This window comes from Myotis myotis, unplaced genomic scaffold (genome assembly GCF_014108235.1).
Source record: "Myotis myotis isolate mMyoMyo1 unplaced genomic scaffold, mMyoMyo1.p scaffold_m19_p_35, whole genome shotgun sequence".
In the NCBI taxonomy this organism is placed as follows: Eukaryota; Metazoa; Chordata; class Mammalia; order Chiroptera; family Vespertilionidae; genus Myotis; species Myotis myotis.
The window spans coordinates 899,390-920,371 of record NW_023416341.1 but is presented as its reverse complement, the minus strand read 5'-3'; the positions used below and the strand labels follow the sequence as shown (position 1 = coordinate 920,371).

At 44.1% G+C, this 20,982-nt stretch overlaps 1 protein-coding gene across 6 annotated transcripts in view; it reads right to left on the bottom strand.

The window, feature by feature from the left end:
- The window catches only part of AXIN1 (axin 1), an 81,436-nt gene that overhangs the window by 28,990 nt on the left and 31,464 nt on the right, over positions 1–20,982 (bottom strand). For 5 of the 6 annotated variants that reach the window (XM_036303007.1, XM_036303009.1, XM_036303003.1 and 2 more), the window contains exon 3: positions 6,879–7,019. The exons of the other annotated variant lie outside the window; for it this stretch is intronic. In XM_036303007.1, coding sequence (XP_036158900.1) covers positions 6,879–7,019 — 141 coding nt within the window. The remainder of the gene's footprint in view (positions 1–6,878; positions 7,020–20,982) is intronic. 6 annotated transcript variants of the gene reach the window in all.

Below are 20,982 nucleotides of genomic sequence, written 5' to 3'. Positions count from 1 at the left end.
TGCTCTCCAGTGTGCAGTAAATGTCTGTGACCCCGACTCCAGGGTGCAGTGAATGTCCTGACCCCCTCGACTACTTCCCAAGCACCGCCCACTGTCAGCACACCATGCTCTTCCTGTATAGGGGACGCAAACATGCAGCCAGGACAATTCTAACCCCCACTTTAACTGCTGGATGGCCTAGGGCAGTGGTCGGCAAACTCATTAGTCAACAGAGCCCAATATCAACAGTACAACGATTGAAATTTCTTTTGAGAGCCAAATTTTTTTTTAACTTAAACTATATAGGTAGGTACATTGTTATTAACTTAATTAGGGTACTCCTAAGGCTTAGGAAGAGCCACACTCACGGGGCCAAAGAGCCACATGTGGCTCGCGAGCCGCAGTTTGCCGACCACGGGCCTAGGGAAGTTGCCACCTTGCCCCTTGGTGTCCAGGACACACTTGGTGAGTCCTGGGCAGCCCCACACCTACCAGCACAGCAGTTTCATGGGTAGGTAGGGCTGCAACATTCTCCCCAGAGCCCTGGTCTGGGTGTAAAAGGTGAGCTTTGGTTCAGAACAGGGCAGAGAGAGGCTGTGATGGTCTCTCCCTCCTATCACTGCCTTGATATCCCTGGCTATCAGCGATCCAGTGGGTGCAAGGGGATTCAAGGGGGCAGGTGTCAAGGAAAAAGTGAGTCGAATTTAAAATGTCTTTACATGCCCTCAGGATTTTGTTCAGGTGCCCTGAGCAACCAAGTTGTTTGTTTCTCATATATATTAAAGTATATGAGAAACAATGGGGCACTTAAAAATTCCATACTCCTCTATGGGGATTAGGCATTATCCTCAGACACCTATGTCCAAAATCCACGAACTACAAAGGTGGTCAGTCATTTTTGTCATGAGGTTAAAATACTAAGTGCAGTTGCCCCAACAACAATTTAGATAAAACACATGATCCTATTTTTTTGCATCTAATATACATTCAAATATGTCATAATTTTACATTCCAAATTCTTGACTTTCCTACATTTCTGACTCATTATAAATCAAGATGAACAAAATATCAAGGGGAAAACATTTTATTTATATTTTTTTATTGATTTCAGAGAGGAAGGGAGAGGGGGAGAGAGAGAGAAACATCAATGATGAGAATCATTAATCAGCTGCCTCCTGCACGTTCCCTAATGGGGACTGAACTCCCAACCCACCCATGTTCCCTGATCAGGAATTGAATCGTGACCTGGTTCATAGGTCGACACTCAACCACTGAGCCATGCCGGCTTGGCCATTTTTAAATTGTTAAATCTTCCCTTTAGCAAACGTATTTTATTGGAGAGAATTAAGATACTTTTCAAGAAAGTTGAAAATTACCTAGGCAGATTAACTTTCATTTTAGTAACAGAGTATTGGGGAAGAGGAAAACCAGATGCTACAAATGCTATCCATCTTGTGCTTCCAGCCGTTTGTGGGCATCTGCAGGGCTGCAGCTGGATGTAACCGTTTTATGATACTTTACATTCATGGCAGGTACTGTTTGAAACCCCAATAATTTCAAGTAAGAAGTTGCTAAGAAACATGTCAACGTTTTATCTTAAAGATACAAAATAAAGGAGAATGAAATAGTCCATGAGAAATACCACATTCAGAAGATCAACCTGAAGGGACAGATTCATCTAGTGATGTCACTACATGGTCATTGAAAGGGAGAGAGCTCAAGACTTACAATGATGGGTGACTGGCTAAGTTTGGCTCAGAAATAGCTTATGATAACCTATCCTGTACACTAAAATTGAGGTGTCAGAAGAATCCTTAAAGACAGGCAAATGATAGGCAGAGGACCTGAATAGACACTTCTCCAAAGAGGACATACAAATGGCCAATAGACATATGAAAAGATACTCAACATCACTAATCATCAGGGAAATGCAAATTAAAAGCACTGTGAGATATCACCTCACATCTGTCAGAATGGCTATCCTCAAAAGTCAACAAATAACATACTGTTTTCCATAGTGGCTGCACGAGGGAGAAAAGGGAACAATCATGCAGCCACTATGGAAAACAGTATGGAGGGTCCTCAAAAAATTTAAAATGGAACTGCAGCCGAAACCGGTTTGGCTCAGTGGCTAGAGCGTCGGCTTGCGGACTGAAAGGTCCCAGGTTCGATTCCGGTCAAGGGCATGTACCTGGGTTGCGGACACATCCCCAGTAGGAGATGTGCAGGAGGCAGCTGATCAATGTTTCTCTCTCATCGATGTTTCTAACTCTCTATCTCTCTCCCTTCCTCTCTGTAAAAAATCAATAAAATATATATTTTTTTAAAAAAATGGAACTGCTTTATGACCTAGCAATTCTAGTTCTGGGTATATATATGAAGAAACCCCAAACACTAATTCAAAAGGAAAGGATGCACCCCTATGTTCATAGCAGTATTATTTACAATAACCAAGACAGAGAAGCAACCAGGTGCCCATAAATAGATGCGTGGATAAAAAAGTTGTGATACGCCCTAGCCAGTTTGGCTCAGTGTATAGAGCATTGGCCTGCGGATGCAAAGTTCCCAGGTTCGATTCTGGTCAAGGGTACATGCCTGGGTTGCAGGCTCAGTCCCTAGTAGAGGGTGTGCAGGAGGAAGCCAATCAATGATTCCCTTTATTGATGTTTCTCTCTCTCTTCCTTTCCCTTCCTCTCTGAAATCAATAAAAATATTTTTTATTTTTTTTAAAAAAAGTTGTGATATATGTATACAATAGAATATTACTCAGCCATAAAAAAAGAATAAAATCTTACCATTTGTGACAGCATGGATGGACCTAGAGGGTACTATGCTAATTGAACTAAGTTATTCAGAGAAAGACAAATACCTTATGATTTCACTTATGTGTGGAATATAAAGGACAAAATAAACTAACAAAATAAAAATAGGCTCATAGATACAGAGAACAGACTGATTGTTGCTAGAGGGAGGGGGGGTTGGGAGACTAGGTGAACAAGGTGAAAAAATTTAAGACTCATTACAAAATAGTTGCAGGGATGTCAAGTACAGTGTAGGAAATACAGTCAATAACATTGTAATAGCTATGTATGGTGCTATGAAAATATAAGGGGGAACAGTTTGTAAAGTATATGATTGTCTAACCATTATACTGTACACCTGAAACTAATACAAAATAATACTGAATGTAAATTGTAGTTGAAAAATATTCATTTAACAAATATTGACTGGATTTCAACTACTATTGATTGGTTTTGAAGGTCAACAAAATATTCAAGAATGTTTACAGATGAGATTAAAAAAACAACAACAACACAAACAGCAGGTGCCCTAGCTGGTGTCTCAGTGATGAGAGTGTTGGCCTGCACACCAAAGGGTTGTGGGTTTGATTCCCAGTCAAGGGCATGTACCTGGGTTGCAGATTTGATCCCTGGCCCCAGTCGTGGTGCATGTAGGAGGCAACCAATCAATGTGTCTTTCTCACATCAATGTTTCTCTCTATTTCACAAAATCAATGAAAAACTATCCTTGGGTAAGGATTAACAACAACAACCAAAAAAATACATATACACGCCCACAAAGATAGGCAAACGAAAGGTATGAACTATAAAAATGGCATGTTAAGTGGGACACTATTTTTTTGGTTAATCCTCACAATTTATTTATTTTATTTGGGGGGAGGTTTAATCAATATTCTTCCATTGAGTTTTAGAGAGAATGGAAGGGAGAGGGAAGGAGGGAGGGAGGGAGGGAGGAACAGAGAAAGAGAAAGGGAGGGAGAGAGAGAAAGAGAGAGAGAGAGAGAGAGAGAGAGAGAGAGAGAGAGAGAGAGATCGATTAGTTGCCTCCGCACACGCTCCCAGACCAGGGCCAGGGATCCAGCCTGCAACTGAGGTACATGCCCTTGACCGGAATCGAGCCTAGGACCCTTCAGTCCGAGGGCCAACCCTCTACCCACTGAGCCAAACTTGCTAGGTCAAGTGGAACACAATTTAAAAGTATGCATTCGCCCAGCCAATATGGCTCAGTAGTTGAGCCTTGACCTATGAACCAGGAGATCATGGTTCAATTCCCAGTCAGGGCACATACCTGGATTATAGGCCCAATCCCAAATAGGGCGTGTGCAAGAGGCAGCCAATTGATGATTCTCTCTCATCACTGATGTTCTATCTCTCCCTCTCCCTTCCTCTCTGAAATCAATAAAAATAGTTATTTTGTATTTATTTTTAATATTTTAAGAAAAATGATCTTAAATATAATGTTGCATGCAATTAACATTAATCTCAAGAAAAATGATTTTAGCCCTAACTGGTTTGGCTCAGTGGATAGAGCACCGGCCTGCAGACTCAAGGGTCCCAGGTTCAATTCCAGTCAAGGTCATGTACCTTGGTTGCGGGCACATCCCCAGTGGTGAGTGTGCAGAAGGCAGCTGATCGATGTTTCTCTCTCATCGATGTTTCTAACTCTCTATCCCTCTCCCTTCCTCTCTGTAAAAAATCAATAAAACATATTAAAAAAAAAGAAAAATGATTTTAAATATGATGTTACATACTAGAAACACCAATTATTCAAGAAAAATGATCTTACATATAATACTATTACATGCAATAAACATTAATATTTCAAGAATAAAAGGATTTTAAGTATATTACCAAAACTGTACTAACATAATATGATATCACAAAAGTTGTAGGAAATATTAAAAATCTGAAAATAACAGGATTACTTCTATTAAAGTCTAGAATATTTTTCCCCCTCTGGCTCTATTTTTGTTCATCAGTTTATGTTGTTCATTATATCCCACAAATGAGTGAGATCATATGATATTTATCTTTCTCCGACTGACTTATTTCACTTAGCTTGATGCTCTCCAGTTCCAACCATGCTGTTGCAAATGGTAAGAGTTCCTTCATTTTTACAGCAGCATAGCATTCCATTGTGTAGATGTACCACAGTTTTCTAATCCACTCATCTGCTGATGGGCATTTAGGCTGTTTCCAAATCTTAGCTATTATAAATTGTGCTGCTATGAACATAGGGGTGCATATATCCTTTCTGATTGGTGTTTCTGGCTTCTTGGGATATAGTCCTAGAAGTGGGATTACTGGGTCAAATAGTCCTTATTTTCTTTCTTATTTAATCTACGACTCCTCAAATTTTTCACATGACGAAATAGGCTGGATAGAGAAGTCTCCCTGTGACCAGCTGACAGCTTGTTGCTGTCTAGGCCCTATGAGGTCTCAGTCTTGTGGGGAAAGAACCCTGTGTAAAGTATATTCTATACCTTTCCCCTGCACTCAGTACTTTTCCACTGTGTCCACTTGGGGCTCCTGCCCTCTCTGCAGTTTTCCTGTTATTCTCATTTCAGGTGTTACAAGAGAGAGCTAAGGGGCCAAGAAGAGCAGCTCTAGACTTGGCTCCCTGCAACCTCCTGCAGCTGCATCCAGCTTAACTGTTCGCCCCCATCACGTAAGGAAGAGACATATAAATACCTGCCCTCCATACTCTTGCTTGCTGACACTACTTTGGTCTCAGCCCTTCTGTTCACAGGTATAACAATGAACTTTGCTTTTTAATTTCATTCTGCCTGTTCCTCTAAGTATCGACCTAACACCTGCAGTCAGTGAGCTCACACCTACCTGCTCAATGTCACAGCCAAAGGCTTTCTGGCCCTGAGGCTGGAGGGTGTCTAGGAGTCAGCCCCCACCCCTAAGGCCCGAACCTGAACAGATACTTCCTATCAGTGCTGGTCAGATAGCAAATGGCAAAAGTACCAAAAGCTGGGCAAGTCTGACATCATGGGCTGCAAGGTCAAGACCCCAAATGACTTCAGCGAGTGGGATAAGCAATGCCCTCATCTAGTAAGACAATGTTTGACACCATCAAGCTTCTAATGTGCACTTGTACCCCAACAAACCATCTGCCAATGTGAAGGAGAAGGTGTCAGAAAACAAGTACTTTCCCACAAAAGGAGAGGATGAAATATCCGCTGCCACCATGGAGAACACGGAGGCTCAACGTGGCTGCTTGTGGTCACTGAGACCTTTTGGACATGCAAAACCTCAGTTGAAATATCTGGGCACTGGGCCAGCACACAGAACCAGCTGCACCAACTTCCTCCCTTGCCTGCATCTCCCTGTCTCCCCATGGTGAGATGATAGGGAACTGCTCACCTATATGACAATTTCTCAATTTAAAAAACTGGTAAGTACGTAACAGTGTGGACAAGAAATGCACCCGCATAGCAGTGTAGCCTTCCAGGGATGGCACCAGGGTCACAACTGCCTGGGCAGGCAGTCACCCTCTGCTTGGCTGCTAACCAGTGCCGATCTTTAAAGTGAACCCCACACTATAAAAACCAAAGAGAAAATCTGGCTAACCAAAGTGCTCTAGCCCAGGCAGCCCTAGAATTTGTTTCAACGTCACCCCATGGTTTCTTCTCTTTCAAAGGTTCCTGTAACCTCGGCCTTGGAGAAAAACAACTAATGCAAAACTCAATTCTAGTTTATGTTAGGATTAAAAAAAAAGTTTTTACTGATTTTAGATAGAAGGGAAGAGAGATATAAAAAACAGTGATCGGCTACCTCCTGCATGCCCCCCCCCCCGCTACTGGGGGTCTAGTCTGCAACTTGAGCATGTGCCCCAACCAGGAATGAAACTGGTGACCTCGCAGTACATGGGACAACACTCAACCAACTAAGCCACACTTGCTAGGCTATGTTAGGACTTTAAACAACACTTCCTGCAACGCAGCTTGTCTGTCTGTACGTCGGATGTACTAACACCAAATTGGGAGAAGGGCCACAAGTCACTTTCCGTCAAGATAAAGCCCCAGCTGGGACTGGCACAGGCTGCCATGCTCTATGAGGGCTGCACTCACCCAGGAAGGGGGGACTTACACACTGCTGTCAGTGAGGGACAGGCTGTCTGCGTCGCTGGAGAGGCTCTGCTGCTCACTGTCATTGGTGCTGGTGGCTGGAGCGAGGGCATAGCCAGAGTTGACATAGTAGGGGTGGACAGGCTCCCGCCAGGATCCATATCTGCAAAGAAGGAAGGCACGTCAACAGCAGCCCAACATCTTCTCCTATTAATCCACATTTTCAGAATCATATGGATATCCTTGTATATGAACTGCAAATGCAAACAATTCAAGAAAAAGTAAAAAGGGCTGGCATCTCCTTCCTGCCTCCCATCCTCCAGTGGGATCGGTTAATCCCCAGGGCATCTTCCAGGTCTTTCCTCTGCATTTAGGTAGATGTGTAAGTGAACACACAGATTATTATTTGGATTTGCATTTTTATGCACGTTAACTAGGAACATGACACAGCTGTTCTGCTCATCCTTCTTCTAAAGAGCAGACTTATTTGCTGCAAAGTACACGCAACCTCCTGGGTGTTCCAGCAGCATTGTCAACCCTTGCCCACTACCTTGTGTAGGCCCACTTCAAGGCAGCCAGAACTCCTGTGCACATGTCTGAGAACTGCCACAGGATGGAATGTAGGGGATGACGGGGAAAGTATAGAAGTTTAACAGAGTGTTCATGCTGCCCTCCAGTCACTCCCAGGGTGGCTTTCACCTCCAGATGTCATGTGATTAGCCAGAAAATGACAATTTATTTTAGTTAACAGTCAGGCTGGCAGTTTTGAGTGTCATTTAAATTCCTTCCTCTGTAAGTTACCCATTCATACCTTTTGCCCATTTTCTACTGTGCTGTTTGATTTTTTAAAAAATTATGTTTTTATTGATTTCAGAGAGAGGAAGGGAGGGAGAGATAGAAACATCAATAATGAGAGAGAATCATTGATAGACTGCCACCTGCACGTCCCCCTACTGGGGATTGAGCCTGCAACCTAGGCATGTGCCCTGACCAGGAATTGAACCAGTAACCTCTTGGTTCCTGGGTCCATGCTCAAGTGCTGAGTCACACCCAGCTGGGCTCTTAATGATTTACATTGGTCTTTAAATATTCTCACTATTAACCTCTGGCTAAGTATAAAAAAGATTTTTTTTCTTTAGAGTCACTTTAAGAAAAAATCCTCAACCAAGGATATGTTTATTGATTTTAGAGAGAGAGGGGGAGGGAGGGAAGACGGGAAGAAGTGGGGGAGAGAAAGAGAGAAACATTAATGTGGGAGAGAAACATCGATGGGGCAGAGAAACATCGACCAGTTGCCTCCTGTCCATGCCCTGACTGGACATCGAACCTATACCTGCAACCTTTTGGTGTATGGGACAACACTCCTACCAACTGAGCCACCCAGCCATCGAACCTATACCTGCAACCTTTTGTTGTATTGGGACAACACTCCTACCAACTGAGCCACCCAGCCAGGGCTAAAGTCACTTTTTAAAAAAAATGCTGTTTATATTAATTTTGGTCATACAAAAGTGTTTTATTTTTATGAAATCAGATTTGGGAACCTCTTCCTTTATAGATTTTTTCCCCCTATCTTACATAGACAGGCCTTCCTCATTCCAAATTATAAATATACTAGGAGCCCAGAACACAATTCAAAATTGCATGGCGCCGCCCACCCTCCAGTCTGGCCCTACCTCCCTCTCCAGCCCTTGAAGCAGCTGCGGCCACTGCTGATCAGGCCCTCCCCCAGCGCAGGTGCACGGAGGCCCCTGCCATCCCACTCCCCGACGCTGTGCGTGCAACCTCCTCCTGTCTGGTCGACCTGTTACGGCATCCTGGTTAATTAGCATATTTCTCTATTTTCAATATATATATATTTTTTTTTCTTCTATTTATCTTAATTTTTAAAAATTGACTAGTAGATCTTTATCTAAAATGCATGTGGATGTAAAATCTACCTCACTTTCTTGCATCAAAATGGAAAGCCAGTTGTTAACACTAAACTGAATCTTTCTGGACTTCCCTCACACACATATCTATTCTAGTGTCTACACTGATCTATCTACACGTCAGCTTTCCTGACCTCCTCACTGCTGCCCTTGGCCTTGTGTTCCAACACCACCTCTTCTTCCCAAAGACTGTCCTTGAATAGCCACTTCTGTCAGGCCTCTACAGGTCATGATGAAAGTGGGAAAGGACTAAGGTTGTCTGTGTAGGAGGCTGGGGTTTTCATGCTGAATGCTCAGTGATGTGCACAATGGACCCCAGTCACAGTCCTCACAGCCCCAGCCTCACTTCTGATTAGAGTTACTGCTCACAGTACTTGAGCACTTGCTGTACTGGTGAATGACAGGCTGTACTGACTGCCAGGACCTGGGATGCATCACCCTGTCCTTTGGACTTCAATGTCCTCAGTGTAGAAAGAGGAGAGACCAGATTGTTTCTAAGCTGACAGAATCCCTGTGGACACCCCTTGACTGATGAACAGAACCTTCTGGAGGCCCTATTTCATGTCATGCGCATACCCAGGAAAGGGCACTTTAATAAGACCGCAGGACACCGTGGTATCATGGACACCTGTCACGCAGGCTATGTGGAGCTGGGCTGGGTCAGACACTGGGTTTGGAAGGCAGGCCCACAGAGGAGGGCCATGTCCCCTGGGGGCCTCGACAAGAGCAGCACCTGAGGCCACAAACACCAAAACAATGCCAACTATGGTTAGTACTCCTCCTCTTCCAGCCACCGAAGTCACAGCAATGGACAGTAACTAGGCCATATGACTTACCTACCAGCCCAGGAAACAGACGTTCATCATTCCAACACCACAGAGGGGGAGCAACACCCAGGGGGTTAGTCACTATCCAGCACACAGTATTTCTGACTCACCCAATGTAGCCCGAGGGCATCCTTGGAGGCCACTACTATGTTCCGGCCCAGTGAGAGCCAAGGCAGGGCTATGAAGGCTCTCAGGAAAGCATCATGTCCAAAGATGTACAGGAAGGACAGGGTATCTTTGGAATGTGGACAGTCTGTCCCTAGGTCCTGTTTACACATCCTTGTCTAGACTGTATCTGACATAGAGCAGAAGAAATAATATGCAACGTCACCTTCTTTGCTTTAAATATCAAAAACTTATCTTTTAAATGACAGTTATTCTTCTGGCACTTACAAAATAAAACCACCAATATCGTCACCCAACAGCCACTGTACTGAAATTCAAATTACAGGCTAAGTGCTGAACTGTTTGTTTTTCAGTTTCCTTTTAACATTTAAGGAATATTACACTTTGATAACTTTTAATAAACACCCATTTGGTCAAACAAAAATTTTTTGAATTAAAGAAGAAAAGGTGTCACGCACGGGAGCCCACGCCCGCGCCTCAGATCATACTGAAGAGCCCCACTCCTGCACGCGCCCACCTTCACCTCCCGCTATGGGACGGGAATGATAGCAGCACAGGACGAAGTCTCAAGCTTCGATGCGTCCGGTATGTCTGCCTTGCTCCTCTGACAGCTCCCAGAAAATTCATCTTTAAGGTGATAAGTAGGGAAAACACAGATTTTTTAAAAATATATATTTTATTGATTTTTGACAGAGAGGAAGGGAGAGGGATAGAGAGTTAGAAACATCGATGAGAGAGAAACATCGATTCAACTGCCCCCTGCACACTCCCTACTAGGGATGTGCCCGCAACCAAGGTACATGCCCTTGACCGGAATCGAACCTGGGACCCTTCAGTCCGCAGGCCGGTGCTCTATCCACTGAGCAAAACCGGTTTGGGCGAAAAACATGGATTTTTAATTTTCTATAGTATCCAGTGCACAGCAAGTCCCACTATGTACATGCATTCCAAGTTCAGAGAACAAAGGGAAGAGAAGAGAAAGGAGGAAGCGCTACCCATCACCTTTTACCTTTTTAAAGTTCTAGACATGAAACTGGCTCCTGGGACAGGTTAGTGCTCACCTCTTGCCATGGAAAACAGAGCCGCTGGGCCTTCACTGCAGGCTGATGTGACAAAGAAAATTCTGACTAGTGATGTGTGAGAGGAAATGGCATGTGGGGAACTCCAGGACCAGAGGTGGGAGGGAAGTGTGTGTGTGTGTGTGTGTGTGTGTGTGTGTGTGTGTGTGTGTGTGTATGCACGTGTGCTGATGTGCAGACACAAACTCCTACATGAATATGGGCACAATAAATATGGCCAACTCCTCAAGTGGTGTATCTAGGGAAACATCCAACTCCTCTATAAGCTTTCAAAGTCCTCAGAATAAAACCTGCTGGGACCCATACAAGCACGCTACCCCTGCCCCGGTGGGTCCTCATCCTGCCTGTATTGACTGCTCTCTGGCTGTTGTTCACAGGACTTTCATTTTCCATCTTTTTACATTTAACCTTTCTATTCTCTTACTTTTGTGTCTCTTGTTAAGATCCAGTGTGACAACCGTAACCGGTTTGGCTCAGTGGATAGAGAGTTGGCCTGTGGACTGAAGGGTCCCCGGTTTGATTCCAGTCAAGGACATGTACTTTGGCTGCGGGCACACCCCCAGTAGGGGATGTGCAGGAGGCAGCTGATCGATGTTTCTCACTCTCTATTCCTCTCCCTTCCTCTCTGTAAAAAAATCAATAAAATATATTTAAAAAAAAAAAAAGATCCAGTGTGACAGTTTTTCCTTTTAATTATATCACTTAGTCCTGCTGCACTGAGTTTGATCACTGAGCGTGGGGCCACCATCTTAACTTGCTTTCTGTTTGTCATTGGTTCTATTTGTTTTGCTCTTTCTTGCCTACTTTTTGAATATTTTTCATGTTCCATCTCCTCCCTCTAATAAATTAACCCTTTCACTATTTTGATAGTGATTCCCATAAAGATGACAATAGGTAGCCTTTATGTATTGAAGTCCAATGTGCATTTACCTCTTCCAAGGCAACACAAGGTCAGAATTTCCTCCCTCACACACTGATGTGCTACTGGTATCATGTATTTTAATTCTATATATGTCTTAAACCTCACAAGACATTATTAGTATTGTTTTACCAACTGAAAGTCACCTAGAGTTACCCCCATATTTGCCCTTTCTTCTCTGTATCCAGGAGTTTCTACTGAGAGCATTTTCCTTCTGCCTAAAGAACATCCTTAAGAAACCAAGATGGCGGCACAGGTAAACACCGGAGTTTGCTGCCTCGAACAACCACTTCAAAAATACAACTAAAAGACGGAATGGACATCATCCAGAACCACAGGAAGGCTGGCTGCGTGGAAATTCCACAACTAGAAGGAGAGAGAACAGCATACCGAGACTCAGAGGAGGTGCAGTGCAGAAGTAAAATACCAAGGTACAGAGGCGCACGCGTAGCAGCCTGGCAGCTGAGGGCACGGTTGTCGTTTTCCATCGGGAGGGAGTCTCAGGCTCTGAGCTCCAGTTCCAGGTGAGTCTCTGGGGACCCAGACTCATAAGGGAGAAGCGGGACTATCTGGCAGTGGTCGGAACTCGAGGGCAGCTTGCTCTCGGAGGGGCTTGCAGCAACTGCCGAGACACTGAGAAGTGGAGCCTCTGAGAGCAGCCATAACTGCTAGCCCTGCCCTGTTGATCCCGTGGGACCTGTCCCGCCCAAGCCCTGCAGGGAGGCTTTTGCTGGATAGCCTAAGGTAGAGGCTAGATTAGCACCTCACTAGAGATCCAGGAGCCAGTATACCCAGAGGTCAGAGTGGAACCATAAAGGACACACTCAGGGGGCAGACTCAGTGAGCACCAAAGCCCCATTGAAGCAAGTTGCCCCAGAGGGGTGTCTCCAGCACAGAAGTTCTCCCACTGCAGACACAGCTGATTCTCACAGCCAATTGGCCTGGAGGTCAATTCCTCTCAGTGGTACCTACAACAATCAAGGCTTAACTACAACAAGACTGTGCACAAAGACCACAAGGGGGTGCACCAAGAGTGTCCTCCTCAGGTAATTGGGGAGGCTGAACCACTGGGCCCTAGAGGACACTTAGCACAGAAAACCACTGTATCAACACAGGGAAGCATAACAAATGCAGAGACAAAGAAACAGGACACAAATGACAGAAATGGAGGAAAGCAAACTACTGGATATAGAGTTCAAAACCACACTTTTAAGGTTTTTCAAGAATTTTCTAGAAACAGCCGATAAACTTAATGAGACCTAAAAGAAATCTAATGAGACCCTCGAGGTTGTGATAAAGGACCAACTAGAAATTAAGCATACACTGACTGAAATAAAGAATATTATACAGAATCCCAACAGCAGACTAGAGGATCGCAAGAATCAAGTCAAAGATTTGAAATACGAAGAAGCAAAAAACACCCAACTGGAAAAGCAAAATGAAAAAAGAATCCAAAAATACGAAGATAGTGTAAGGAGTCTCTGGGACAGCTTCAAGCATACCAACATCCGAATTATAGGGGTGCCAGAAGAAGAGAGAGAGCAAGATATTGAAAACCTATTTGAAGAAATAATGACAGAAAACTTCCCCTACCTGGTGAAAGAAATAGACTTACAAGTCCAGGAAGCACAGAGAACCCCAAACAAAAGGAATCCAAAGAGGACCACAGCAAGACACATAATTAAAATGCCAAGAGCAAAAGACAAAGAGAGAATCTTAAAAGCAGCAAGAGAAAGAAAGTCAGTTACCTACAAGGGAGTACCTATACGAATGTCAGCTGATTTCTCAACAGAAACTTTGCATGCCAGAAGGGAGTGGCAAGAAATATTCAAAGTGATGAATGCCGGGGGTAGGGGGTAACGTGGGGATAAGGACACATATGTAATATCTTAATCAATAAATAATATATTTTTTAAAACAAACAAACAAACAAAAAAAACCAAAGTGATGAATGCCAAGAACCTACAACCAAGATTACTTTATCCAGCAAAGCTATCATTCAGAATTGAAGGTCAGATAAAGAGCTTCCCAGATAAGAAAAAGCTAAAGGAGTTCATCACCACCAAACCAGTATTATATGAAACGTTGAAAGGTATCCTTTAAGAAGAGGAAGAAGAAGAAAAAGGTAAAGATACAAATTATGAACAACAAATACACATCTATCAACAAGTGAATCTGAAAATCAAGTGAATAATCTGATGAACAGAATGAACTGGTGATTATAATAGAATCAGGGGCATAGAAAGGTAGTGGACTGACTATTCTTGGGGGGTGGAGGGGGGGGGGAGTAAGGGGTGTGGGGGGTGCGGGAAGAGACTGGACAAAAATCATGCACCTATGGATGAGGACAGTGGGTGGGAGTGAGGGAGGAGGGTGGGGTGGGAACTGGGTGGAGGGGAGTTATGGGGGGAAAAAAGAGGAACAAATGTAATAATCTGAACAATAAAGATTTAATTAATCACAAAAAAATAGTTCCAAAAAAAAAAAGAACATCCTTAGGTACCTCCTTTAGTAAGGGGCTGCTGGTGACAACTTTCTGTGTTTGTCCATCTGAAAGTCTTTATTTCCCCTTCATTTATTTACTTTTTTTTTTTTTTTTTTAAGAGAGAGAGGAAGGGGAAGGGAGAAAAACATCGATATGAGAAAGAAACATCAATTGGTTGCCTCACATACACATCCTGCCCGAGTACTGAACCCTCAACCCTTAGGTGCATGAGATGATGCTCCAACCAATCAAGCCACACCCACCAGTGCTCCCCTTCATTCTCTCTTTAAAAAAAATTTTTTTTTTTTTTTTACTGATTTCAGAGAGGAAGGGAGAGAGGAGAGATAGAAACATCAATGATGAGAGAGAATCATTGATCAGCTACCTCCTGCACGCCCCCTATGGAGGATCGAGCCCACAACCCGAGCATGTGCCCTTGACTGGAATCGAACCTGGGATCCTTCAGTCCGGAGGCCGATGCTCTGTCCACTGAGCCAAACCAGTTAGGGCTCCTCTTCATTCTTGAAGGACATTTTCACTGGATTAGAATTCTTTTTTTTTTTTTTTTTTTTTTTAATTTATTGCTTAAAGTATTACAAAGGGTATTACATATGTGTCCACTTTATCCCCCCGCCCTGGATTAGAATTCTAAGTTGGTGGTTATTTTTAATTTCTCTGGAACCTTGTGAACTACTGGCGGGAATGTAAAATGGAGCATATAGTATGGCAGTTTCTAAAACTTTAAAACAGAATTACTGCATGATCCAGTAATTTCACTTCTTGGTATGTATCCAAAAGAACAGAAAGCAGGGTCTCAAAGAGATTTGTATACCCAGACACTTCAAAAATACCACCTGTCAGCTTGTCCATCTTTCATTCTTTGGAAGGTAACAAGGTGCCAGTCCTACCCACCTGCCTCCCTATGGTTGCTGGAGGCAGCTTCTCAGACTAGCTGATGGCTCCTCCGCCTACTCCCAGTGCTAAGGCTGAACTGAGGTATTACTCCCTTACCTGTAACTCACAGTGGCTCTGATCATGCCATAAGCCAAGGGCAACAGGCAGTTCAACCCATACAATATCGATCACTAATCGAAAGGCCAAACTCAGACTTCTTCCACTGGCCCAGTAATGCCTTTAGAGCTATTTTTATTGCACAAGATTCAGGCCATAACTGCACATTGACTATGATGTGTCTTCAATGTCCTTTAACCTTGACAGGCCCTCAGTCTTCACCCTTCCTGACCATGACATTCTCAAGAATCCATACCAGTTGTTCTGTAGAATGTCTCATTGTTCCCTTGCTATGAGGTTCACATCCCTTGCTATGAGGCATTTTTGGCAGGAACATGAAAGAAATGATGCTGTATCAGAACAAGAAGAACATCATGTTGACTGGTATTTTTCCTTTGCAATCAATAGGCAATTCATGGGGAATGTACATACTCTATTAACACCCAGTGATTTTCTTTCTCTTTCTTTCTTTTTATTTATTATTTTTTTACATATATTTTATTGATTTTTTACAGAGAGGAAGGGAGAGGGATAGAGAGTTAGAAACATCGATGAGAGAGAAACATCGATCAGCTGCCTCCTGCACACTCCCTACTGGGGATGTGTAGGGAGTTTCTAAATTAAACACTGGCCAATTTCTGTGTGCATTAGAATCAACGCTCTATCCACTGAGCCAAACCGGTTAGGGCTTTCTTTTTAAATATATCATTATTGATTTCAGATAAGAAGGGAGAAGGAAAGAGAGATAGAAACATCAATGAGAGAGAATCACTGATTGGCTGCCGCCTGCACATCCCCTACTGGGGATCAAGCCCGCAACTCAGGCATGTGCCCTTGACAGGAATCGAACCTGGGACCCTTCAGTCCGCAGGCTGACGGTCTATCCATTGAACCAAACCGGCTAGAGCACCCAGTGACTTTCTAATGCCATCATTTGAGCTGTATTTATTATTTGGCATTCTCCTGTGAGGAAGACTTTCCCTCTGCCACATTTATTTATATCAGTGTGGACTCTGAGATTTTTATTTATCCAGTAGATTAGAATCCATTCCTTTCATTTCTGCTCATACCTGATCATGGCCCCATCCATCTGTGAACATTTTCTTGTTCCTGTTTGAGCCTAGAGCCCACACCTTAAGGGACTGGCCTCAGCCATGTTCCCACTATAGCACCCCTTCCGTACCTTCTGTGTCCAGAGAAGGGCTCTGGCACCAGAAGGGCACGGGACAGTCACTGGGTAGACAGAAACCTGGGACATTGCCACCACTGGCTTCCAAAAAGGTAAACCAAGGAGAGGAGTGAGTTTTGGACTCCGGTGTGTGTTGTCCCGAATCCCAGAAGAGAGGGTACACGGCCTTCATTACCTTCATTACCTGTGGACAAAGGGGAATAGGCATAAACTATGCAAGAGAATTGAACGCTGGCCAATTTCTGTGTGCATAGAATCTGAGTGCATAGCCTGCCCACAGGGGCCGAATCTGACATGCCCAGGATACTCTGCAGTGACCAGAAACCTCCACAGCCAAGTGTCAGAGGGTCTCATGATGGAGGCAAACACTCCCTTCTGTGCCAGGTATGTTCTGTGATATGGAGACTTGTTTCTCAACCCACCCTTTTTGTTGTTGTTTTGTTTGTTGTTTGGGGGTTTTTTGGTTATCCTCACCTGAGGATATTTTTCCATTAATTTTTATTTTTTATTTTTTATTTTTTTAAATATATTTTATTGATTTTTTACAGAGAGGAAGGGAGAGAGATAGAGAGTTAGAAACATCGATGAGAGAGAATCATCGATCAGCTGCCTCCTGCACATCTCCCACTGGGGATATGCCCGCAACCCAGGTACATGCCCTTGACCGTAATCGAACCCGGGACCTCTCAGTCCGCAGGCCGACGCTCTATCCACTGAGCCAAACCGGTTTCGGCTCCATTAATTTTTAGAGAGTGGAAAGGAGGAGAGACAGAAAGAGAAAGATCGATGTGAGAGAGACACATTGATTGGTTGCCTCCCACACATACCCCAACCAAGGTGGGGATCAAGCTTGCAACTGACTGGAATCTAAACCGGGACCCCTATGGAAGACAGTATGGAGTTTCCTTAAAAAACTAAAAATGGAACTCCCATTTGACCTTGTGATCCCACTTCTAGGAATATATCCCAAGAAACCAGAAACACCAATCAGAAAGGATATATGCACCCCTATGTTCATAGCAGCACAATTCACCATAGCTAAGATCTGGAAACAGCCTAAGTGCCCATCAGTAGATGAATGGATTAGAAAACTGTGGTACATCTACACGATGGAATACTATGCTGCTCTAAAAAGGAAGGAACTCTTACCATTTGCAACATCATGGATGGAACTGGAGAGCATTATGCTAAGTGAAATAAGCCAGTCAATGAAGGAAAAATACCACATGATCTCACTCATTCATGGATAATAGAGACCATTATAAACTTTTGAACAATAATAGATACAGAGGCAGAGCTGCCTCAAACAGATTGTCAAACTGCAGCAGGAAGGCCGGGGAGGCTTGGGGGGCAGGAGGTAGGGGGGTAAGAGATCAACTAAAGGACTTGTATGCATGCATATAAGCATAACCAATGGACATAAGACACTGGGGGATAGGGGAGGCTAGGGGACTGTCTAGGGCGGGGGGAAAAAATGGACACATATGTAATACCCTTTGTAATACTTTAAGCAACAAATAAAAAAAATAAATAAAATAAATAAATAAAATGAAATGAAAAAAATAAAAATAAAAAAAATAAACCGGGACCCTTCAGTCTAAGGGCCAACACTCTATGCACTGAGCAAAACCAGCTAGGGCCAGAGGGTGGTTCTTGATCATATTACGATCAGCACAAATGTACGGCGACCTCCCCACAGACTCCAGTAACATCAAGTGCACCTTCCTGCTTGATCTTCCTGAGAAGAAGGGTGGGAAGGAGCGCAGGAAACAAGCACTCAATAGAAGAGATTCAAGAACAAGCCACCACTTAGCAGCCAGCCATCTGGTGTGGTGTGCAGGGACCAAATGGCTGCAGCCATGATGAGCAGCTTCCAGACTGACTTGTCAACATTATCCACTGAGGGGAAAGGGTATCCCAGACACTGCAGAATTGCCATCAATCTGCACTCATGGAGCCAGCAGCCAGCAGACATGCAGGCAAGAACAGCATTGCGTGTTACCAACCATCTCCTGCCGGAAGCAGCTTCCAATGACACCACTGTTCCCTGGAGCCTGGTCCTCACAGAGACCTGACCGACAACCTGCACGCACAGGAGCCCACACCTGTCACTGCCCCATGGAAGCAAACAGCTGAGCTCTGTCCAAGCCTTTAGGGAAATGAATACTGCTGTACCCGCTGGTCCTAAAAGCCTAAATTCCCCTAGGTCAAGGCACATAAACTGCTTTTATAAAAATAGCTTTGCTGAAGTATGACATACAATAAACTGGGCATAATTAAAGTGGATAATGTGATGATTCTGACATATGTCAACTACTCCCATGAAACCATCACCAAGACCAACATAATGAATGCATTCATCTCCCCATAAAATTCCTGTGCACCTTTGTAATTCCTCTGTCCAGTCCCCCTCCACCCCCACCATTCTCACTTGAGGTTACTTTGCATCTTTTAGAATTCTGCATAAATGGCACCACCACACAGGGAGTACATGTTCCCCTTTTTTTGGCTTCTTTCACTTGGCACACGGATTCTGAGATCCATGAAGTCACTGTCTGGAACAGTAGTCATCCCTTCTGTGCCAGGTAGTGTTCTGTGATATGGAGGCCTGTTTCTCCACCCACCTAGCAATGGCCACCTGGGTTGCCCCTGGAGTTGAAGGGTACATACCTCTCACAGTGACAGGACTTCACACTGGCAGGACCAGCACCGACCCAGCTCTGTCGCCCTCTCACAGGAGGATGTGGGAGTCTAGACCCAAACCTGGGTGCAGGGTTCCCAGACCAGAGTTCTTTTCTACCAGCCTCAAGGAGCCACAACTGAGGTTATCATCCAGAGACACCACCAGCCTTTGAACCAGTGTTACTCACAAGCCTGACCCTTAGGAAAAAGAAAGGAGGGGCCTGCTTCCCAACAAAGCAATTTGCTCCTAGAGCTCTATCTTCTCACAGTATAATCTTCAAAACCACAAAGAAATGACTAAGACAAAGGCGCCAGAATAGTTAGAACACTTCATTTCAAATTAGTTCAAAATGGCCCTACCTGGTTTGGATAGAGCATTGGCCCGTGGACTGAAGGTTCCCGGGTTTGATACCGGTCAAGGCATGTACCTTGGTTGCAGGTTCCCTGGCCCTCATCTGGTGGGTTCAAGAGGCAACCAATCGATGTTTCTCTCTCACATCGATGTTTCTCCCTGTCTCTCCCTCTCCCTTCCACTCTCTAAAAATCAATGGAAAAATATACTCGGGTGAGGATTATCAAATTAGTACAAGATGCAGGGTACCAACCCACAGGTGAGATGAGCTTCTGTTTGTTTTGTAGCAGCAGCGATGACTTAGGTGCATGTTGCCTGCGTTCACACACATACTATCACTTCTAAAACAAATAACTAAGCTTTGCATCCAAAGGTCAAAAAGTTTATATTAAAAAATGTGATAGAAATCAGGTCAATGTGAGCTATAAAAATCTCTATTTTATGTCCTCCATGCAAAATCAGGAATTTGGCCTTTATGCAAATGATCAGCCAACGTTAATAAATAGCCCCCTCATGAGGCCCCCCCTTCACCGCACTTACATATCCATTGTGAGCTCTACTTAGATGATAGACACTTGGGGTCACTGTTAGGGGCAGGAAGAGGTGATGTCAGAAGCTGAACAGACAGGTTCCACTCATACATGGACCACTGGGCACTCACTGCCTCTATGATAAAGCTGAGGTAAATCAGGATGGGAGGAGATAAAGGCTGAGAAAAATAAGTCACCTGGTTATACCAGGTGCAAGCTTCCTGCTTGGCCATCATGATACCTGTGCCATGACGTCACTTCGTGGCTTCACACTCCTGCAGACTTTTTATTTATTATTATACAGCTGGAGCACCCTGCCTGTCACTGTGAATGAACTCTGAATTGCACAACACATCAAAGGCCCATTATGGTCAAATCAAACAGGATGTGTGTTCAGTAGAACAGGCACAGCACAGACTGGGCCAGACAGCTGCTGGGTGGCCATTCTCATTTGTCCCCTCCAGAGATGGACAATAGAGAATGCTGGCTCTAGAGCAGCTCTCAGGGCCACCACTTGCCAACTGACCTTTCCTTCCTTCCCTGCAAAATGGGATGACAGCGGTTGCTTCACAAGGATTCCAAGAGTTTAATAATAGCATACAAGGAGCACTTGCTGGCATATGATATAGAAAGCCCTCAACTCAGACTGGCAACCACGCACTCCAGTCAGGGCACAGTGTCCCTAGCATCGAGTGGGAGAAGAACTGCGTGTTAAAGGCTGCAAGATGCAGTTAAATCCCTCACTTCAAACTAGCTTTCTGTGAGAATAATACAAATGCTTAACAACCCATATTAAAGGCTCTAGTCAGAAGGACATCCTACTTAGGGGAGCCTAGGCTCACGATTAGAAAAGGCCCACTGCTGCTGGTATGGCAGGTGCAGAAGAGAAGGCACAGGTGGGGTCCCACCAGGTATCACTTTTTAAAAAATATATTTTTTATTGATTTCAGAGAGAGGAAGGGAGAGGGAGAGAGAAACATCAATGATGAGAGAAT